The following is a 22124-nucleotide window of genomic DNA, read 5'->3' as shown; positions in this document are numbered from 1 at the left end:
TCTTCAGGATATATCACTATGTATATGTCAGGAGGTAGAGAGGACAGAGCGATGTTCTGCAGATCTGTAGAGAGGCCAGGGGTGTAATAATCTGCAGGTATCACTATGTATCTGTCAGGAGGTAGAGAGGACAGAGCGATGTTCTGCAGATCTCTAGAGGTCAGAGGTGTAATAATCTGCAGGTATCACTATGTATCTCTCAGGAGGTAGAGAGGACAGAGCATAGACTGTAGTAGAAATGGCCGCTGTAGGGTATCTACTTCCAGGTGCGGCCACTTACCTTCAACGCAGCAGAATGACAGGCTGAGGCAGAAGATCCAGGGAGCCCAATGCATAGCACACACTTGCCAGCCACACATAGGCAGACGGCCACAGGAAATTCAGCTGTCCTTTCATGCAGCATCAGGAGACCCGAAGCAGTGACCTCCAGTGTGCCTGAACACCCCGCCACGCCTGGAAAGAGTCACTCAGTCCTTGGCTGGAGTCCACGATGCTGGAGAGTCACCCTGAGGCCTCAGATGGACCTCCAGTCATTAGGAAATATCCAGGGGAGTGTGCAGCCGCAGCTTGTCCTACACTGGGGTCCTGGCCGTCTTCCCCCGTGGGGTGCACGTCCCAGGCTGCAGAGCGTGGCCTCACAGACCTGCAACAGAGAAGTTCATGAGTAGTGAGCACCACAGCTCCTCACAGATCAGTCAATATTTGCTCAGTCCACACCTACTACATAGTGTCCACTAAACTCTGAACAGGGGGCAGAGCAAACACAGAGGAGCAAATTCCTGAGCTACCGGCAGAACAGAAGCCGAAATCAGGACCGACCACTTCATATAAACCTAACCTCCAGGTCTGGGTGTAGTACTGATCTCTATACTCTAGTGACCTCTCACCAGTGATATCACCGCTCTATGTCCTGGTGATCTGGGTGTAGTACTGATCACTATACTCTAGTGACCTCTCACCAGTAATATTACTGCTCTATGTCCTGGTGATCTGGGTGTAGTACTGATCACTATACTCTAGTGACCTCTTACCGATGATGTATATACAGTGATATCACCGCTCTATGTCCTGGTGATCTGGGTGTAGTACTGATCACTATACTCTAGTGACCTCTCACCAGTGATGTATATACAGTGATATCACCGCTCTATGTCCTGGTGATCTGGGTGTAGTACTGATCACTATACTCTAGTCACCTCTCACCAGTGATATCACCGCTCTATGTCTTGGTGATCTGGGTGTAGTACTGATCACTATACTCTAGTGACCTCTCACCAGTGATATTACTGCTCTATGTCCTGGTGATCTGGGTGTAGTCCTGATCACTATACTCTAGTGACCTCTCACCAGTGATGTATATACAGTGATATCACTGCTCTATGTCCTGGTGATCCTGGTGTAGTACTGATCACTATACTCTAGTGACCTCTCACCAGTGATATTACCGCTCTATGTCCTGGTGATCTGGGTGTAGTCCTGATCACTATACTCTAGTGACCTCTCACCAGTGATATTACCGCTCTATGTCCTGGTGATCTGGGTGTAGTCCTGATCACTATACTCTAGTGACCTCTCACCAGTGATATTACCGCTCTATGTCCTGGTGATCTAGGTGTAGTCCTGATCACTATACTCTAGTGACCTCTCACCAGTGATGTATATACAGTGATATCACCGCTCTGTGTCCTGGTGATCCAGGTGTAGTACTGATCACTATACTCTAGTGACCTCTCACCAGTGATATTACCGCTCTATGTCCTGGTGATCTGGGTGTAGTCCTGATCACTATACTCTAGTGACCTCTCACCAGTGATATTACCGCTCTATGTCCTGGTGATCTAGGTGTAGTCCTGATCACTATACTCTAGTGACCTCTCACCAGTGATGTATATACAGTGATATCACCGCTCTGTGTCCTGGTGATCCAGGTGTAGTACTGATCACTATACTCTAGTGACCTCTCACCAGTGATATTACCGCTCTATGTCCTGGTGATCTGGATGTAGTACTGATCACTATACTCTAGTCACCTCTCACCAGTGATGTATATACAGTGATATCACCGCTCTATGTCCTGGCGATCTGGGTGTAGTACTGATCACTATACTCTAGTCACGTCTCACCAATGATTTCACCACTCTGTGTCCTGGTGATCTGGGTGTAGTACTGATTACTATACGCTAGTCACCTCCCACAAGTGATGTATATACAGTGATATCACTGCTCTATATCCTGGTGATCTGGGTGTAGTACTGATCACTATACTCTAGTGACCTCTCACCAGTGATGTATATACAGTGATATCACCGCTCTATGTCCTGGTGATCTGGGTGTAGTACTGATCACTATACTCTAGTCACCTCTCACCAGTGATGTATATACAGTGATATCACCGCTCTATGTCCTGGTGATCTGGATGTAGTACTGATCACTATACGCTAGTCACCTCTCACCAGTGATGTATATACAGTGATATCACCGCTCTATGTCCTGGTGATCCGGTGTGTAGTACTGATCACTATACTCTAGTCACCTCTCACCAGTGATGTATATACAGTGATATCACCGCTCTATGTCCTGGTGATCCAGGTGTAGTACTGATCACTATACTCTAGTCACCTCTCACCAGTGATGTATATACAGTGATATCACCGCTCTATGTCCTGGTGATCTGGATGTAGTACTGATCACTATACTCTAGTCACCTCTCACCAGTGATGTATATACAGTGATATCACCGCTCTATGTCCTATTGATCTGGGTGTAGCACAGATCACTACACATATATACAGTGATATCACCGCTCTATGTCCTGGTGATCTGGATGTAGTACTGATCACTATACGCTAGTCACCTCTCACCAGTGATGTATATACAGTGATATCACCGCTCTATGTCCTTGTGATCTGGGTGTAGTACTGATCACTATACTCTAGTCACCTCTCACTAGTGATGTATATACAGTGATATCACCGCTCTATGTCCTATTGATCTGGGTGTAGCACAGATCACTACACATATATACAGTGATATCACCGCTCTATGTCCTGGTGATCTGGATGTAGTACTGATCACTATACGCTAGTCACCTCTCACCAGTGATGTATATACAGTGATATCACCGCTCTATGTCCTGGTGATCTGGGTGTAGTACTGATCACTATACTCTAGTCACCTCTCACCAGTGATGTATATACAGTAATATCACCGCTCTATGTCCTGGTGATCTGGGTGTAGTACTGATCACTATACTCTAGTGACCTCTCACCAGTGATGTATATACAGTGATATCACCGCTCTATGTCCTGGTGATCTGGGTGTAGTACTGATCACTATACTCTAGTGACCTCTCACCAGTGATGTATATACAGTGATATCACCGCTCTATGTCCTGGTGATCTGGGTGTAGTACTGATCACTATACTCTAGTGACCTCTCACCAGTGATGTATATACAGTGATATCACCGCTCTATGTCCTGGTGATCTGGATGTAGTACTGATCACTATACGCTAGTCACCTCTCACCAGTGATGTATAGACAGATCACCTGGTGATCTGGGTTTTGCACTTTGACAGACGGGCACTGCCCACTATACCAGTTACCACTGTCTAACCGGACTCCTAATAAAGCACAAGACAAAAACTAAATTTCACCGGCAGCTTAAAGGCCAATGGATTAAACGTATGTGTCACCGGAACCTGATCCATCAGCTTCTAACCCCGGCAATACCCCGAGAAGCTCCGGCACAGGAATGTTCTCAGGAAGAATTGATTCATGGCATTGACTATATTTTTCCAGCCAACCATTATACACCACAGAGCCGCCTGCAGCCTCCAACCTCACCGCCGCAGACACAACTTTCATTCTGCTACATTTATTTTCCTAAATCCTGGAATTGTCCACCGATACTCCCCATTCTCCATGCTCACAATGGCTTTCTCAGACTCACACTTCAGACAGGTTTATTTTTTCTTCTATTTAACTTAAGTCGATGAATCCGAAGAAAAAAAACTTTTATTTGTCTTAGAGGGAAGTTTGGAAGGAGACTGGCACTTTGAATTGGTCGGACATTTAATATCTCTATGATAATTAAAACCGTCTCGGGGAGGTTCTGGCAGAGAGCTGCCTCCGCCAATAGAAGACAGATGTCTGGAAGAAAGCTGACACGCTTCCACGTCTGCTCCACAGGAGAGTGGCTGGAGAACCGCAAGACTAAGGAGGGCAGACATTTTTGGGTTGTCTCAGGAGGATAACCACATCTATATTCCCTTTCATAGAGTAGGGTCTCTTCTCTCGGGAACAGAGAGCTTGAGCATTCATTTCAATGGCCACCATGTAATACCACATGTCCCCTGTAGTGGCCGCTGCAGTGTAAGGCAGCGATCAGCCGATCACCACCACAGCTCCCATACTCTGTGGTCAGAGATGATACAGGAGCTACATCCTTATAGCTTTTGACGATTCCGCTCATCTTAAAGCATAACTCCATCAAAACCTAGAAAACTGTCCTGCAAGGGCAGTTGACCTCAATATCCCATTCCCAAAATATCACACTGACAGAAGCCCAGGAAGCTGAGATATGGGATGCCGGTTGTAATGTAGTCTCTCTTGTGAGGGAACAAGGTGGTCACCTGACATTCTACTTGCTTAATGAGACAAGTAAATGGACAAAAAAATAACTTTATTAGCACCTGTACAGTGTGAGGGCCCTAACAACAACTCCCCATACCTCGGCTACCTGGGGTGAACAGAAGTCACTCCTGAATTTTAAGGCTCTCAGAATATGTCACTTCTGAGACACTTTGAGCCTCATGCCTCAGTGACCTTACTAGTGAGCAGACAGTCTGAATGTTATTTCTATCCACGAAACATCTTCCTCCAAGGCTGGTACAGAAGTGGACCTGGCTACAGACCTTGGGAAAGGTGCCAGACCATGGTGTCCTGAAGGACGGAGCACGAGGGAAAAGCGGATCAGACCTTAACGAGGATTGAATGGCGTCCAGCATCTTTGGGGCAGAGAAGTCACCTCTGTGGATGGGTCTGAGCGCGCTGGGTCAGGGCGAGTTAACAGGTAGACACCAGACAATGTCACCATCACGCTAATAAAATCAGGATAACGTTCCCAACTTTTAGGCTTTTATTGGCCTTTAACACTATGACATCATTATCAAAATTCATAGCCACACCCTCACCAAATCATTAGCCCTGCCCTTGGTGACATCATACTATCCTCTGAGACTTGTCATTTTATAGACACACTAACAGTGACATCAATATTTCCAAGCCTTTCCCTGTGATATCACAGGAGGAGACTGACCGCAGAGGAGCTGGAGCTTCTCCGACTCACACCAACACACCCAGACTCCGATTCACATTGCCACAGGGCTGATTTAAAAATAAAGTTATCCTGATACATACGTCTCGGTCATGTTTGTGCCAGAGGATGTCTAACGGCACACTTGAAACATCACATCATCCCCTATAACCATAGCCCTGCTCTCAGTGACATCACATCATCCAATATAACCATAGCCCTGCTCGCAGTGACATCACATCATCCAATATAACCATAGCCCTGCTCTCAGTGACATCACATCATCCAATATAACCATAGCCCTGCTCTCAGTGACATCACATCATCCAATATAACCATAGTCCTGCTCTCAGTGACATCACATCATCCAATATAACCATAGCCCTGCTCTCAGTGACATCACATCATCCAATATAACCATAGCCCTGCTCTCAGTGACATCACATCATCCAATATAACCATAGCCCTGCTCTCAGTGACATCACATCATCCAATATAACCATAGCCCTGCTCTCAGTGACATCACATCATCCAATATAACCATAGTCCTGCCCTCAGTGACATCACATCATCCAATATAACCATAGCCCTGCTCTCAGTGACATCACATCATCCAATATAACCATAGCCCTGCTCTCAGTGACATCACATCATCCAATATAACCATAGCCCTGCTCTCAGTGACATCACATCATCCAATATAACCATAGTCCTGCTCTCAGTGACATCACATCATCCAATATAACCATAGTCCTGCTCTCAGTCACATCACATCATCCAATATAACCATAGCCCTGCTCTCAGTGACATCACATCATCCAATATAACCATAGTCCTGCTCTCAGTGACATCACATCATCCAATATAACCATAGCCCTGCTCTCAGTGACATCACATCATCCAATATAACCATAGCCCTGCTCTCAGTGACATCACATCATCCAATATAACCATAGCCCTGCTCTCAGTGACATCACATCATCCAATATAACCATAGTCCTGCTCTCAGTGACATCACATCATACAATATAACCATAGCCCTGCTCTCAGTGACATCACATCATCCAATATAACCATAGCCCTGCTCTCAGTGACATCACATCATCCAATATAACCATAGTCCTGCTCTCAGTGACATCACATCATCCAATATAACCATAGCCCTGCTCTCAGTGACATCACATCATACAATATAACCATAGCCCTGCTCTCAGTGACATCACATCATCCAATATAACCATAGCCCTGCTCTCAGTGACATCACATCATCCAATATAACCATAGTCCTGCCCTCAGTGACATCACATCATCCAATATAACCATAGTCCTGCCCTCAGTGACATCACATCATCCAATATAACCATAGTCCTGCTCTCAGTGACATCACATCATCCAATATAACCATAGCCCTGCTCTCAGTGACATCACATCATCCAATATAACCATAGTCCTGCCCTCAGTGACATCACATCATCCAATATAACCATAGCCCTGCTCTCAGTGACATCACATCATCCAATATAACCATAGCCCTGCTCTCAGTGACATCACATCATCCAATATAACCATAGTCCTGCTCTCAGTGACATCACATCATACAATATAACCATAGCCCTGCTCTCAGTGACATCACATCATCCAATATAACCATAGTCCTGCTCTCAGTGACATCACATCATCCAATATAACCATAGCCCTGCTCTCAGTGACATCACATCATCCAATATAACCATAGTCCTGCTCTCAGTGACATCACATCATCCAATATAACCATAGCCCTGCTCTCAGTGACATCACATCATCCAATATAACCATAATCCTGCTCTCAGTGACATCACATCATACAATATAACCATAGCCCTGCTCTCAGTGACATCACATCATCCAATATAACCATAGTCCTGCTCTCAGTGACATCACATCATCCAATATAACCATAGCCCTGCTCTCAGTGACATCACATCATCCAATATAACCATAGTCCTGCCCTCAGTGACATCACATCATCCAATATAACCATAGTCCTGCTCTCAGTGACATCACATCATCCAATATAACCATAGCCCTGCTCTCAGTGACATCACATCATCCAATATAACCATAGTCCTGCCCTCAGTGACATCACATCATACAATATAACCATAGCCCTGCTCTCAGTGACATCACATCATACAATATAACCATAGCCCTGCTCTCAGTGACATCACATCATCCAATATAACCATAGCCCTGCTCTCAGTGACATCACATCATCCAATATAACCATAGCCCTGCTCTCAGTGACATCACATCATCCAATATAACCATAGCCCTGCTCTCAGTGACATCACATCATCCAATATAACCATAGCCCTGCTCTCAGTGACATCACATCATCCCCTATAACCATAGCCCTGCTCTCAGTGACATCACATCATCCAATATAACCATAGCCCTGCTCTCAGTGACATCACATCATCCAATATAACCATAGCCCTGCTCTCAGTGACATCACATCATCCAATATAACCATAGCCCTGCTCTCAGTGACATCACATCATCCAATATAACCATAGCCCTGCTCTCAGTGACATCACATCATCCAATATAACCATAGCCCTGCTCTCAGTGACATCACATCATCCAATATAACCATAGCCCTGCTCTCAGTGACATCACATCATCCAATATAACCATAGCCCTGCTCTCAGTGACATCACATCATCCAATATAACCATAGCCCTGCTCTCAGTGACATCACATCATCCAATATAACCATAGTCCTGCTCTCAGTGACATCACATCATCCAATATAACCATAGCCCTGCTCTCAGTGACATCACATCATCCAATATAACCATAATCCTGCTCTCAGTGACATCACATCATCCAATATAACCATAGCCCTGCTCTCAGTGACATCACATCATCCCCTATAACCATAGCCCTGCTCTCAGTGACATCACATCATCCCCTATAACCATAGCCCTGCTCTCAGTGACATCACATCATCCAATATAACCATAGTCCTGCTCTCAGTGACATCACATCATCCAATATAACCATAGCCCTGCTCTCAGTGACATCACATCATCCAATATAACCATAGCCCTGCTCTCAGTGACATCACATCATCCAATATAACCATAGCCCTGCTCTCAGTGACATCACATCATCCAATATAACCATAGCCCTGCTCTCAGTGACATCACATCATCCAATATAACCATAGCCCTGCTCTCAGTGACATCACATCATCCAATATAACCATAGCCCTGCTCTCAGTGACATCACATCATCCAATATAACCATAGCCCTGCTCTCAGTGACATCACATCATCCAATATAACCATAGTCCTGCTCTCAGTGACATCACATCATCCAATATAACCATAGCCCTGCTCTCAGTGACATCACATCATCCAATATAACCATAGCCCTGCTCTCAGTGACATCACATCATCCAATATAACCATAGCCCTGCTCTCAGTGACATCACATCATACAATATAACCATAGCCCTGCTCTCAGTGACATCACATCATACAATATAACCATAGCCCTGCTCTCAGTGACATCACATCATCCAATATAACCATAGTCCTGCTCTCAGTGACATCACATCATCCAATATAACCATAGCCCTGCTCTCAGTGACATCACATCATCCAATATAACCATAGCCCTGCTCTCAGTGACATCACATCATCCAATATAACCATAGCCCTGCTCTCAGTGACATCACATCATCCAATATAACCATAGCCCTGCTCTCAGTGACATCACATCATCCAATATAACCATAGCCCTGCTCTCAGTGACATCAATCAGGATTCCGTTTTTTATGGGCGTGGAAAGAGAAGATGGGTAGAGGGTGGGGTCAAGGTGACATACACTACATTATATGTACTCAGTTATCACAGTGTGATCTGTGGTGTTACATAGGACTGCAGGTGACATCTATTACATTATCTGTACTCAGAGATATCACTGTGTTATCGGTGGTGTTACATAGGACTGCAGGTGACATACACTACATTATCTGCACTCAGAGAGTTATCATTGTATTATTTGTGGTGTTACATAGGACTGCAGGTGGCATCTACTACATAATCTGTATTCAGAGTTATCACTGTGTTATCTGTGGTGTTACATAGGACTGCAGGTGACATCTACTGCATTATCTGTTCTCAGAGAGTTATCACAGTGTTATCTGTGGTGTTACATAGGACTGCAGGTGGCATCTACTACATTATCTGTACTCAGAGAGTTATCACAGTAGTGTTATCTATGGTGTTACATAGGACTGCAGGTGACATCTACTGCATTATCTGTTCTCAGAGAGTTATCACAGTGTTATCTGTGGTGTTACATAGGACTGCAGGTGACATCTACTGCATTATCTGTTCTCAGAGAGTTATCACAGTGTTATCTGTGGTGTTACATAGGACTGCAGGTGGCATCTACTACATTATCTGTACTCAGAGAGTTATCACAGTAGTGTTATCTATGGTGTTACATAGGACTGCGGATGACATCCACAACATTACATGTACTCAGAGAGTTATCACTGTGTTATCTGTGGTGTTACATAGGACTGCAGGTGACATCTACTACATTATCTGTACTCAGAGAGTTATCACTGTGTTATCTGTGGTGTTACATAGGACTGCAGGTGACATCTACTACATTATCTGTACTCAGAGAGCTATCACTGTGTTATCTGTGGTGTTACATAGGACTGCAGGTGACATCTACTACATTATCTGTACTCAGAGAGTTATCACTGTGTTACCTGTGGTGTTACATAGGACTGCAGGTGACATCTACTACATTATCTGTACTCAGAGAGTTATCACTGTGTTACCTGTGGTGTTACATAGGACTGCAGGTGACATCTACTACATTATCTGTACTCAGAGAGTTATCACTGTGTTATCTGTGGTGTTACATAGGACTGCAGGTGACATCTACTACATTATCTGTACTCAGAGAGCTATCACTGTGTTATCTGTGGTGTTACATAGGACTGCAGGTGACATCTACTACATTATCTGTACTCAGAGAGTTATCACTGTGTTATCTGTGGTGTTACATAGGACTGCAGGTGACATCTACTACATTATCTGTACTCAGAGAGGTATCACTGTGTTATCTGTGGTGTTACATAGGACTGCCCAAATAATGCAGGCACAAAGAGTTAAATGACAAATTCAGCTCTGCTACAAGTTCCAACAACATGACAGCATCATCATCAGCTCCTCAAGTTCTCTCTCTAATCCCATTCTGAACAATGAAGAAGTCAACAACAGCCCGGCCGCGATTTTCCACTTACAAAATATCCCAAAAAATAGAATTTCGAAGCCAAGAATGTAAAAAAAAAGAATGAATTTAAATATCAGTGAACGGAACGAAGACGTCAATGTAAGATGGCGAACCACAGACGGCAGACGACACAGAGATATGAAGGTTAAAAAAGCAAATAAAATGTAAAAAAAATAAAGAAAAAGAAAAATAATAAAAATTGATGTGATAAAAATAAAATATTAAAATACAAAAAAACTAAAGTAATAAAAAAAATTCACAAATAAAACTAAATCCATAACACAACAATAAAATGATTTAATAAACAGTACAGGTATGAATTCGGCTTCACCAGGGGGGAGGGGGCGCCATGCCCTGGTGGGTAATAGAAGTTTGGACCCCACGGCCCAGGTGGGCGAGGACGGGTCCAATACCTGTGTCACCAAGTCAACCCTCTGGCTGCCACATGGTGCCCCCCCCCCCATCTCGATAACCGGGGGTCTGCCATCATACCACAAGGCGCAGACAGGATTCACACCCATCTGACCCATTCTTCTTCTTCTTCGTTTTTCTTTATTCCGCAGCCGCTGATTTTACGAGGGGAGACGGAGCGCAGGGCGGACCCCCCACACCCCACATAAAATCCCCCTGGAGACTAAGTCAGGCCTCGGGATTCCAATTCCTCCCCTTGTGGAAGATGGGAATAAAGGCCTTCGCCACACACAATGCCCCCCATTCCAAATTGCCAAGTGCCCCCCCAGGATTACCCCGCTCCATGTCACAGGGGGGGTAACTGGCGTGTTACTGGGCCGGCCAGTCTACCAGGCCAGCCATTGTCTGTGCCGGAGATAATACGGATAACAGTCCTTTGTCCCTCCGAAGGACCCTAATCCCAGACAACACCCCGTTAGCACCCCCTCCGTCTCCATGACCTTGAGTCAGACCCCCCCCCCCTCAGGTATTAGACTGCAAGCTCTTCTGCGGACTGCCGCTTGTTCCTCATGAATGTATGGGAGATGCACATAGATCCCGATCAGGGGGAGGAGGGGGGCGTCACGGTAGTTATACAAGTGCCCGATATAAAAGTCATTGCTGGGCGAATATTCAGGCCACGGGGGCGCCCCACTACGCCCCTAGGACCGAAGACTATGAAATATACAAAGGGACTGCCATAAATCCAGCAGTGACGTGAATGTCCGGGCACACAGCAACGCCAGGGATGTCTGCTGCTTCCACAAAGCAGGTGTCGGGGGGGTAAAAATGTCCCAAAAAAATTGATGGAACCACAGATCAACAAGTGACGGGGTGGGCGCCAAGCATTAGGGGGCGGCAGGCTTACCTGGCGGAGCAGGGCCCATGGACGTCCTGGTGGGTAGGTCCTGGTGGCCGGAGCACCTAGCACACTGCCGGCTGGAGAAGCTGTCGGAGGGCATGAAGCTGGACCACCCCTCTACCTGTTGCCAGCTGCAACGCAAGGCTGTGCCACATGAGTTGCAACGCTATGATGGAGGTAGGAGGTTGGCAGGGACCTCCCGCCTCATGGGATAAGGCTGCCCATGTCTGAGGTGCCCCCCCCTCCCCCAGATCCACCAATCTCTCCAGGGACAATGGACGGTGCCCGTACCTGTCGCACAATTTGGCTGGTCCCCGGGCAGAGAAGCTTGCACTCCGCTCTCCAGGCTCCTGTGTCTTAATTCCCCCCCTTCTCTCCTCCTTTCTATTCCTGCCTGAACTCCCTGCCAGCCTGCAACTTGCAAACATAATAGTAGGTGTGCCCCTCGGTGCTCTAGCCCACCCACTCTTTCAATCAAGCGCCCATTGTTTCCACAGCAACAACCAATGGTGCTCCAGGCTGCCAGGCCAGCCCCACCGCTCTCTACCCATCACAGGCTCAGCAGCTGCAGCCAATAGGGCCAGGACCAGGGGGGGGAGCACTCTGGGAAATGTAGTTCTATGCATGGGCTGAAGACATGGCTCCCCCCGGTGGCTGCTTTGTGTACTGCGCCCCTGTTCACCACACCTTGTGGATTGAGTTTGATACTAATTATGTATAGTGGGTTGTTTTTTTACATTTTTGGAAGTTTTGTCCTTTTTTTTCATCCTAGCAGGGGGGGGTTGAAGCTACGATCCCCTATATTATGCCTGCTCCTTTAATTTTGAAGTATTTATACAGAAACCCCTCTGCAGCCCGTTGAGGGGACGGAGGCCGTCAGCTGTTCATGGGCGTTCGAGGGCAGCTCCACAATGTTTAGCTCTCTTTTCTGGCAGCCATAAGGGGTCTACCGAGACCTCTGCCCCCACCATCACCGGTACATGACCTGAAGACATTCTTCTCCAATAATCTCCGGGCTTTCCTGCTCCGTCTTCACTTGACCCCCTCTGGTTCTGTCCTTTCTGAAAAGATGGCAGCGCCCCCCTAACTAAGGCCTGGGCGACGCTTCTCTCTGAGGGCGGCCCCGGTGGGGACAAGAGGTGGAGGAAGAACATAAAGGAACGCCGGGGCCTCCAACCCTCATCACATAGCTAAATCTAAAAAGGGGCCCCTTCCTCTAACCCTTAAGCTGCCATACACATTTCATTGGCTGAACCCACCCATCTAGAATGTGGTTGATGCCCTCCTGGCCTGACACTGGATGTCGGGGTAAAGCATGATCAGGCTGGTAAACTTCAACATGCCCGATCCTTTCGTTCCCGGGTGTACAGTGGATATAAAAAGTCTACAAATAAATAAATGAGACAAAGATAAATCATTTCAGAACTTTTTCCACCTTTAATGTGACCACGCGATTGAAAAACAAACTGAAATCTTTTAGGTGGAGGGAAGAAAAAATATAAAACTAAAATAATGTGGTTGCATAAGTGTGCACACCCTCAAACTGATACTTTGTTGAAGCACCTTTTGATTTTATTCCAGCACTCAGTCTTTTTGGGTCTGAGTCTATCAGCATGGCACATTTTGGCTTCACTCTTCTTTGCAAAAACACTCCAAATCTGTCAGATTGCGAGGGCATCTCCTGGGCACGGCCCTCTTCAGATCACCCCACAGATTGCGAGGGCATCTCCTGGGCACAGCCCTCTTCAGATCACCCCACAGATTGCGAGGGCATCTCCTGGGCACGGCCCTCTTCAGATCATCCCACAGATCGGATTCAAGTCTGGGCTCTGGCTGGGCCATTCCAAAACTTTCATCTTCTTCTGGTGAAGCCATTCCTTGGTTGATTTGGATGTATGCTTTGGGTCGTTGTCATGCTGAAAGATGAAGTTCCTCCTTATGTTCAGCTTTCGAGCAGAAGCCTGAAGGTTTTGTGCCAATATTGACTGGTATTTGGAGCCGTTCATAATTCCCTCTAGCTTAACTAAGGCCCCAGTTCCAGCTGAAGAAGAGCAGCCCCTTGGCATGATGCTGCCACCACCATGCTTCACCGTGGGGATGGGGTTCTTCTGGTGATGTGCAGGGTTGTTTTTGCGCCAAATTATGGCCAAAAAGTACAACCTTGGTTCCATCAGACCATAACACCTTTTCCCACGTGCTTTTGGGAGACTTCAGATGTGTTTTTGTAAAATGCCGCCTGGCCTGGATGTTTTTCTTGGTAAGAAAAGGCTTTCGTCTGGCCCCTCTACCCCATAGCCCAGACATATGAAGAATACGGGAGATTGTTGTCACATGGACCACACAGCCAGGAGTGCCAGATATTCCTGCAGCTCCTTTAATGTTGCTGTAGGCCTCTTGGTCGCCTCCCAGACCAGTTTTCTTCTCGTCTTTTCATCAGTTTTGGAGGGACGTCCAGTTCTTGGTAATGTCACTGTTGTGCCATATTTTCTCCACTTGATGATGACGGTCTCCACTGTGTTTCATGGTAGATCTAATGCCTTGGAAATTCTTTTGTACCCTTCTCCTGACTGATACCTTCTAACAATGAGATCCCTCTGATGCTTTGGAAGCTCTCTGTGGACCATGGCTTCTGCTGTCGGATGTGACTAAGAAAACTTCAGGAAAGACCAACTAGAGCAGCTGAACTTTATTTGGGGTTAATCAGAGGCCCTTTACATGATGGCCGGTGTCTGCTGACTGCTATCTAACAGGATTGTGAATGTGATTGCTTAATTCTGAACACAGCTACATCCCCCAGTTATAAGAGGGTGTGCACACTTATGCAACCACATTGTTTTAGGTTTTTTTGTTTTCTTCCCTCCAAGATTTCAGTTTGTTTTTTAATGGAGTTGTACAGTTTGTAGGTCACATTAAAGGTGGAAAAAGTTCTGAAATGATTTATCTTTGTCTCATTTTTTTTATATCACAGAAACCTGACATTTTACCAGGGGCGTGTAGACTTTTTATATCCACTGTATATATAGAGGACACATACAGGGGCGTGTAGACTTTTTATATCCACTGTATATATAGAGGACACATACAGGGGCGTGTAGACTTTTTATATCCACTGTATATATAGAGGACACATACAGGGGCGTGTAGACTTTTTATATCCACTGTATATATAGAGGACACATACAGGGGCGTGTAGACTTTTTATATCCACTGTATATATAGAGGACACATACAGGGGCGTGTAGACTTTTTATATCCACTGTATATATAGAGGACACATACAGGGGCGTGTAGACTTTTTATATCCACTGTATATATAGAGGACACATACAGGGGCGTGTAGACTTTTTATATCCACTGTATATATAGAGGACACATACAGGGGCGTGTAGACTTTTTATATCCACTGTATATATAGAGGACACATACAGGGGCGTGTAGACTTTTTATATCCACTGTATATATAGAGGACACATACAGGGGCGTGTAGACTTTTTATATCCACTGTATATATAGAGGACACATACAGGGGTGTGTAGACTTTTTATATCCACTGTATATATAGAGGACACATACAGGGGCGTGTAGACTTTTTATATCCACTGTATATATAGAGGACACATACAGGGGTGTGTAGACTTTTTATATCCACTGTATATATAGAGGACACATACAGGGGCGTGTAGACTTTTTATATCCACTGTATATATAGAGGACACATACAGGGGCGTGTAGATTTTTTATATCCACTGTATGTTCAGCAGAGGAGCGTTGAGCTGGCAGAAAACTGGGTGGGCCTCAGCCTCTTAGTGCCCGCCCATGATTAGCCATTGTACCCGCCCCTGCGGGGCTCGAGTAGGGTAAGACATGGCCAACAGCACTGCAGGGGACACCCATTGTCCTAATACCCCAGAGCTGACCATGGTCCTCGCTGGGAGGGGGCCCAGTACTGGCTGACCACTTCCCACTGGGAGGTGAACCACGCCCCTCTCCAGTCAGGAGGGTGCGATACTGGTAAAGAAGGAGGAAACCGCCACAAAATAATGGGGCCCCCTCTCCTGTGGGTATGGCACAGCCATTTCTCCAGCTCAGAGATGGGACCTGCCACCTTCAGGGCGTCGTCGCTTTATCTTTTATCAGTGTGGGTGTAGGTGCCAGTTTTGGGCCCTTTCATAATGCCACGGTGGCCCCTCTGGTCAGGGGCCATTATAGTGGTGGCTCCTACATTCTTACTGACGCTGCCAACCCCCATTACGGGGCCACGTATCTGTAACTACAGCGGTGAGCCACCCTTACGTGGCACCCAGTCATGTGATAACTGACACGTGGCCAATAAACCCTCCTCCACCTGCGCAGACACTCGGGGCCCCACAGCTCTCTGTAGAAGGCTGCCACATACTGAGGGCCACACATATAATGAAAGCTGAATTTAATGACATGGAGTGATGAGGTGGACCCCCCCGGACGTGACGTGGTTCCTGTAGCAGGAGGACATCTCGGGGCCCCCGGGGCTCCTCACTTGATGTGGTGGTGGAACTGGACGACAGCCTGCTCCTGCTCGCTCGTCTCTATGGATCCCTGGCGGAGCTGGCGGATTTCATGAATGGCGTCCACTCCAGTGATCTTCCTCGATGTGACCAGGTAGCACGCCAACATGGTGCCCGTCCGGCCGTGCCCGTGGAGGCAGTGAACAGCGACCGCCTAGAGGAGAGAGCCCAGCGTCAGAGGTGGGGGGGGACGGGACCTGCCCCTGTATTAACCTCTCATAGGACCCCGAGTAAATGCAAGGGTGGAGGCCAAGAATTCAAACATTTTCAAGACATCTGCTTGCTGTCAGGGAATGGAAACTGAACACACCCTAAGCAAAGAAATCTGCCACGGAAAACAAGCTGTAGAATGTGTGGATTTTTGCATTTCGGAAATCCTGCGGATCTTCCGGTTTTGTGGCGGAGACGAAGACAAGTCCTAAGGGTGCGGCACACGGCACCGGATCCTAATGCATCTCACAGCTGAAGGGTTGCTGCACTTGCATCCAACCTAGACACGTTACCTGCACCGGCACACTGGAACGAACTGTCAGCGCAGGAGAGAGAGCGGCGCTGCAGGGGACGGTCTAGACTGCATACAACTGAAGCAAACACTCAGCTGTGACCAGCACTCCGTCTGCATAGACTCTGGATCCAAACTACGACGTCCACATTCACTGACAGCAAGCAGGGAGCCTCAGGAAACACACTGTATCTTAGAAAGCTGGTGAAAGGCCCTACCCAGCCATGCTGGCACCCAGCTTTTCCCTGCCACAGATACCCGGCCATGCTGACGGTCACCCACCTCGCCCTTGACACAGATACCCGGCCATGCTGACGGTCACCCACCTCCCCCTTGGCACAGATACCCAGCTATGCTGACGGTCACCCACCTCCCCCTTGGCACAGATACCCGGCCATGCTGACGGTCACCCACCTCGCCCTTGGCACAGATACCCGGCCATGCTGACGGTCACCCACCTCGCCCTTGGCACAGATACCCAGCTATGCTGACGGTCACCCACCTCGCCCTTGGCACAGATACCCGGCCATGCTGACGGTCACCCACCTCCCCCTTGGCACAGATACCCAGCTATGCTGACGGTCACCCACCTCCCCCTTGGCACAGATACCCGGCCATGCTGACGGTCACCCACCTCGCCCTTGGCACAGATACCCGGCCATGCTGATGGTCACCCACCTCCCCCTTGGCACAGATACCCGGCCATGCTGACGGTCACCCACCTCGCCCTTGGCACAGATACCTGGCCATGCTGACGGTCACCCACCTCGCCCTTGGCACAGATACCCGGCCATGCTGACGGTCACCCACCTCGCCATTGGTACAGATACCCAGCTATGCTGACGGTCACCCACGGCACAGATACCCAGCTATGCTGACGGTCACCCACCTCACCCATGGCACAGATACCCAGCTATGCTGACGGTCACCCACCTCGCCCATGGCACAGATACCCGGCCATGCTGACGGTCACCCACCTCGCCCTTGGCACAGATACCCGGCCATGCTGACGATCACCCACATCGCCCTTGGCACAGATACCCGGCCATGCTGACGGTCACCCACCTCGCCCTTGACACAGATACCCGGCCATGCTGACGGTCACCCACCTCGCCCTTGGTACAGATACCCGGCCATGCTGACGGTCACCCACCTCGCCCCTTGGCACAGATACCCGGCCATGCTGACGGTCACCCACCTCGCCCCTTGGCACAGATACCCGGCCATGCTGACGGTCACCCACCTCCCCCTTGGCACAGATACCCGGCCATGCTGACGGTCACCCACCTCGCCCTTGGCACAGATACCCGGCCATGCTGACGGTCACCCACCTCGCCCTTGGTACAGATACCCGGCCATGCTGACGGTCACCCACCTCGCCCTTGGTACAGATACCCGGCCATGCTGACGGTCACCCACCTCGCCCTTGGCAGAGATACCCGGCCATGCTGACGGTCCCCCACCTCGCCCTTGGCACAGATACCCGGCCATGCTGACGGTCACCCACCTCGCCCTTGGCACAGATACCCGGCCATGCTGACGGTCACCCATCTCGCCCTTGAAACAGATACCCGGCCATGCTGACGGTCACCCACCTCGCCCTTGGCACAGATACCCGGCCATGCTGACGGTCACCCACCTCGCCCTTGGCACAGATACCCGGCCATGCTGACGGTCACCCACCTCGCCCTTGGCACAGATACCCGGCCATGCTGACGGTCACCCACCTCGCCCTTGGCACAGATACCCGGCCATGCTGACGGTCACCCACCTCGCCCTTGGCACAGATACCCGGCCATGCTGACGGTCACCCACCTCGCCCTTGGCACAGATACCCGGCCATGCTGACGGTCACCCACCTCGCCATTGGTACAGATACCCGGCCATGCTGACGGTCACCCACCTCGCCCTTGGCTCTGGCCTCCTCCACGATTCTCAGGAAGGTCTTGATCTGCTGCAGACTGGGGGGGCAGAAGTCCCGGATGCGGATGCGGTGCAGGGTGATGCCCGGGCAGGTGTCGTGGTATGGCGGTTTACGCTCCGTCAGGATCACCAGGTGGCGGATGCCGTTCTGGTAGAGGTACTCATAGTGTGCCGGGACATGTGGCATCGCCAAGCCCGCCAGGAGGCCCGGCTCCACCCAGGAGAAGTTGTGCGGCTGGACGGGGGGCATCACCTGCGGGGGGCAGAGAAAGGGTGAGGAGGAGGGGGCACAGCACCCCACATAAAGCCTCATGATTAACCCATTACTGCCAGAGTCCGATGAGGGGGGGGCATCTGTTTCTCATGATCTCACCTTGGGAAAGCTGGGTGGCTGTGAAAATGGCCGTCACTGGTTGTCACCAGCTTTCCCAGTTATGTGACAGACTGGAACCAAGCAGACTGACCGCAAGTGGAGAAAAGCAGGGCGGGCGCATGGTGGGAGTTGTAGTTGTAGCCATTTGGGTTCCACCCAGCTTTTCCAGACTCCAAGTGTGACCACACACCTCATCCCAGACTGGTTCCCAGTACAAGGGCAGGAGACCCCAGTGCACAGCCCCCCATTACACTGACACGTGCAGCAGGGTGACACCAGGACACGGCCATTCTCCTGAGCTTCCTCCCCCAACCACACAGCACCAGCCCCACTACAACCCCCAACATCCCCCCAACACTCCGGCACTGCTGTACTGACCGACACCAGAGACCTGGGCACACTGACGTCACGTGACACGGCCCGGGGACCGGCGGACAACAGCCGCAACACAACAGGAGCAGCCGGGGAGCGGAGCAAAGAGCAGAGCCCGGGGAAAAACGTACAGCCCCGAGCTCAGACTGGAGGACCGCACAGTACCGCTCCCCCTGTGTACACCGCACAGTACCGCTCCTCCTGTGTACACCGCACAGCACCGCTCCTCCTGTGTACACCGCACAGCACCGCTCCTCCTGTGTACACCGCACAGCACCGCTCCTCCTGTGTACACCGCACAGCACCGCTCCTCCTGTGTACACCGCACAGCACCGCTCCTCCTGTGTACACCGCACAGCACCGCTCCTCCTGTGTACACCGCACAGCACCGCTCCTCCTGTGTACACCGCACAGCACCGCTCCTCCTGTGTACACCGCTCCTCCTGTGTACACCGCACAGCACCGCTCCTCCTGTGTACACCGCACAGCACCGCTCCTCCTGTGTACACCGCACAGCACCGCTCCTCCTGTGTACACCGCACAGCACCGCTCCTCCTGTGTACACCGCTCCTCCTGTGTACACCGCACAGCACCGCTCCTCCTGTGTACACCGCACAGCACCGCTCCTCCTGTGTACACCGCACAGCACCGCTCCTCCTGTGTACACCGCACAGCACCGCTCCTCCTGTGTACACCGCACAGCACCGCTCCTCCTGTGTACACCGCACAGTACCGCTCCTCCTGTGTACACCGCACAGCACCGCTCCTCCTGTGTACACCGCACAGTACCGCTCCTCCTGTCCTGTATACTGGGTGTAATCCTCAGTATATAATTATACACTGCTCAAAAAAATAAAGAGAACACAAAAATAACACATCCTAGATCTGAATTAATTAAATATTCTTCTGAAATACTTTGTTCTTTACATAGTTGAATGTGCTGACAACAAAATCACACAAAAAAAAATGTGGAAATCAAATTTTTCAACCCATGGAGGTCTGGATTTGGAGTCACCCTCAAAATTAAAGTGGAAAAACACACTACAGGCTGATCCAACTTTGATGTAATGTCCTTAAAACAAGTCAAAATGAGGCTCAGTAGTGTGTGTGGCCTCCACGTGCCTGTATGACCTCCCTACAACGCCTGTGCATGCTCCTGATGAGGTGGCGGACGGTCTCCTGAGGGATCTCCTCCCAGACCTAGACTAAAGCATCTGCCAACTCCTGGACAGTCTGTGGTGCAACTTGACGTTGGTGGATAGAGCGAGACATGATGTCCCAGATGTGCTCAATTGGATTCAGGTCTGGGGAACGGGCGGGCCAGTCCATAGCATCAATGCCTTCGTCTTGCAGGAACTGCTGACACACTCCAGCCACATGAGGTCTAGCATTGTCTTGCATTAGGAGGAACCCAGGGCCAACCGCACCAGCATTTGGTCTCACAAGGGGTCTGAGGATCTCATCTCGGTACCTAATTGCAGTCAGGCTACCTCTGGCGAGCACGTGGAGGGCTGTGCGGCCCTCCAAAGAAATGCCACCCCACACCATTACTGACCCAATGCCAAACCGGTCATGCTGGAGGATGTTGCAGGCAGCAGAACGTTCTCCACGGCGTCTCCAGACTCTGTCACGTCTGTCACATGTGCTCAGTGTGAACCTGCTTTCATCTGTGAAGAGCACAGGGCGCCAGTGGCGAATTTGCCAATCTTGGTGTTTTCTGGCAGATGCCAAACGTCCTGCACGGTGTTGGGCTGTAAGCACAACCCCCACCTGTGGACGTCGGGCCCTCATATCACCCTCATGTTTCTGACCGTTTGAGCAGACACATGCACATTTGTGGCCTGCTGGAGGTCATTTTGCAGGGCTCTGGCAGTGCTCCTCCTGTTCCTCCTTGCACAAAGGCGGAGGGAGCGGTCCTGCTGCTGGGTTGTTGCCCTCCTACGGTCTCCTGATGTACTGGCCTGTCTCCTGATGTACTGGCCTGTCTCCTGGTAGCCCCTCCATGCTCTGGACACTACGCTGACAGACACAGCAAACCTTCTTGCCACAGCTCGCATTGATGTGCCATCCTGGATAAGCTGCACTACCTGAGCCACTTGTGTGGGTTGTAGACTCCGTCTCATGCTACCACTAGAGTGAAAGCACCGCCAGCATTCAAAAGTGACCAAAACATCAGCCAGGAAGCATAGGAATGGCTACTGGTAGGTTCTATATAAGCAGACCCAGCTTTATACTGACTTTAAAACCAGCCTCCAGGACAGATTGACTGGTCAGGTGTGCAATGACTCCAAGGAGATCGCCACGCCTCCAATATATACTACAGAGAAAAAATGTGGAGGGTTCAATCAGCACAACCTGTATGTAGGTGCATATCACTATGGCGAAATACATATATACATTTGCATTTTCCGTTTGTATATGTATTTCGCCATAGTGATGTACACCAATGCCTCATCCAGCATGGAGGCAGGGCAGAAT

General features: G+C 49.2%; 2 protein-coding genes across 8 annotated transcripts in view; both read right to left on the bottom strand.

Annotated features, from left to right (window-relative positions):
- Positions 1-12353, bottom strand: part of IGSF9 (immunoglobulin superfamily member 9) — a 97343-nt gene extending 84990 nt beyond the window's left edge. For 4 of the 5 annotated variants that reach the window (XM_040411385.1, XM_040411388.1, XM_040411389.1 and 1 more), the window contains exons 1-2: positions 11939-12319; positions 281-643 (exon numbers count right to left, since the gene is read on the bottom strand). In XM_040411385.1, coding sequence (XP_040267319.1) covers positions 281-359 — 79 coding nt within the window. In that variant the 5' untranslated portion in view covers positions 360-643; positions 11939-12319. Of the gene's footprint in view, positions 1-280; positions 644-11938 lie in introns of all 5 variants that reach the window. The other variant, XM_040411386.1, reaches the window with a different exon arrangement.
- Positions 12354-16344: 3991 nt separating this feature from the next.
- On the bottom strand, positions 16345-19915 carry DUSP23 (dual specificity phosphatase 23). Of its 3 annotated transcripts, none has more exons than XM_040411471.1 (3): positions 19792-19915; positions 18882-19154; positions 16345-16630 (listed from the first exon to the last, which is right to left on the bottom strand). In XM_040411471.1, exons 2-3 carry the CDS (start codon positions 19149-19151, stop codon positions 16445-16447), a joined length of 456 nt encoding a protein of 151 aa, XP_040267405.1. In that variant the 5' UTR covers positions 19152-19154; positions 19792-19915; the 3' UTR covers positions 16345-16444. The 3 variants fall into 3 exon arrangements, with proteins under 3 accessions (XP_040267405.1, XP_040267406.1, XP_040267404.1); XM_040411472.1 differs by lacking the exon at positions 19792-19915 and adding an exon at positions 19653-19762; XM_040411470.1 differs by lacking the exon at positions 19792-19915 and adding an exon at positions 19366-19539.
- Positions 19916-22124: the final 2209 nt, after the last annotated feature.

The sequence above is a fragment of the Bufo bufo genome, chromosome 11 (assembly GCF_905171765.1).
Source record: "Bufo bufo chromosome 11, aBufBuf1.1, whole genome shotgun sequence".
Classification (NCBI taxonomy): domain Eukaryota; kingdom Metazoa; phylum Chordata; class Amphibia; order Anura; family Bufonidae; genus Bufo; species Bufo bufo.
The sequence above is the reverse complement of the archived record's forward strand: the minus strand, read 5'-3'. Positions and strand labels throughout refer to the sequence as shown.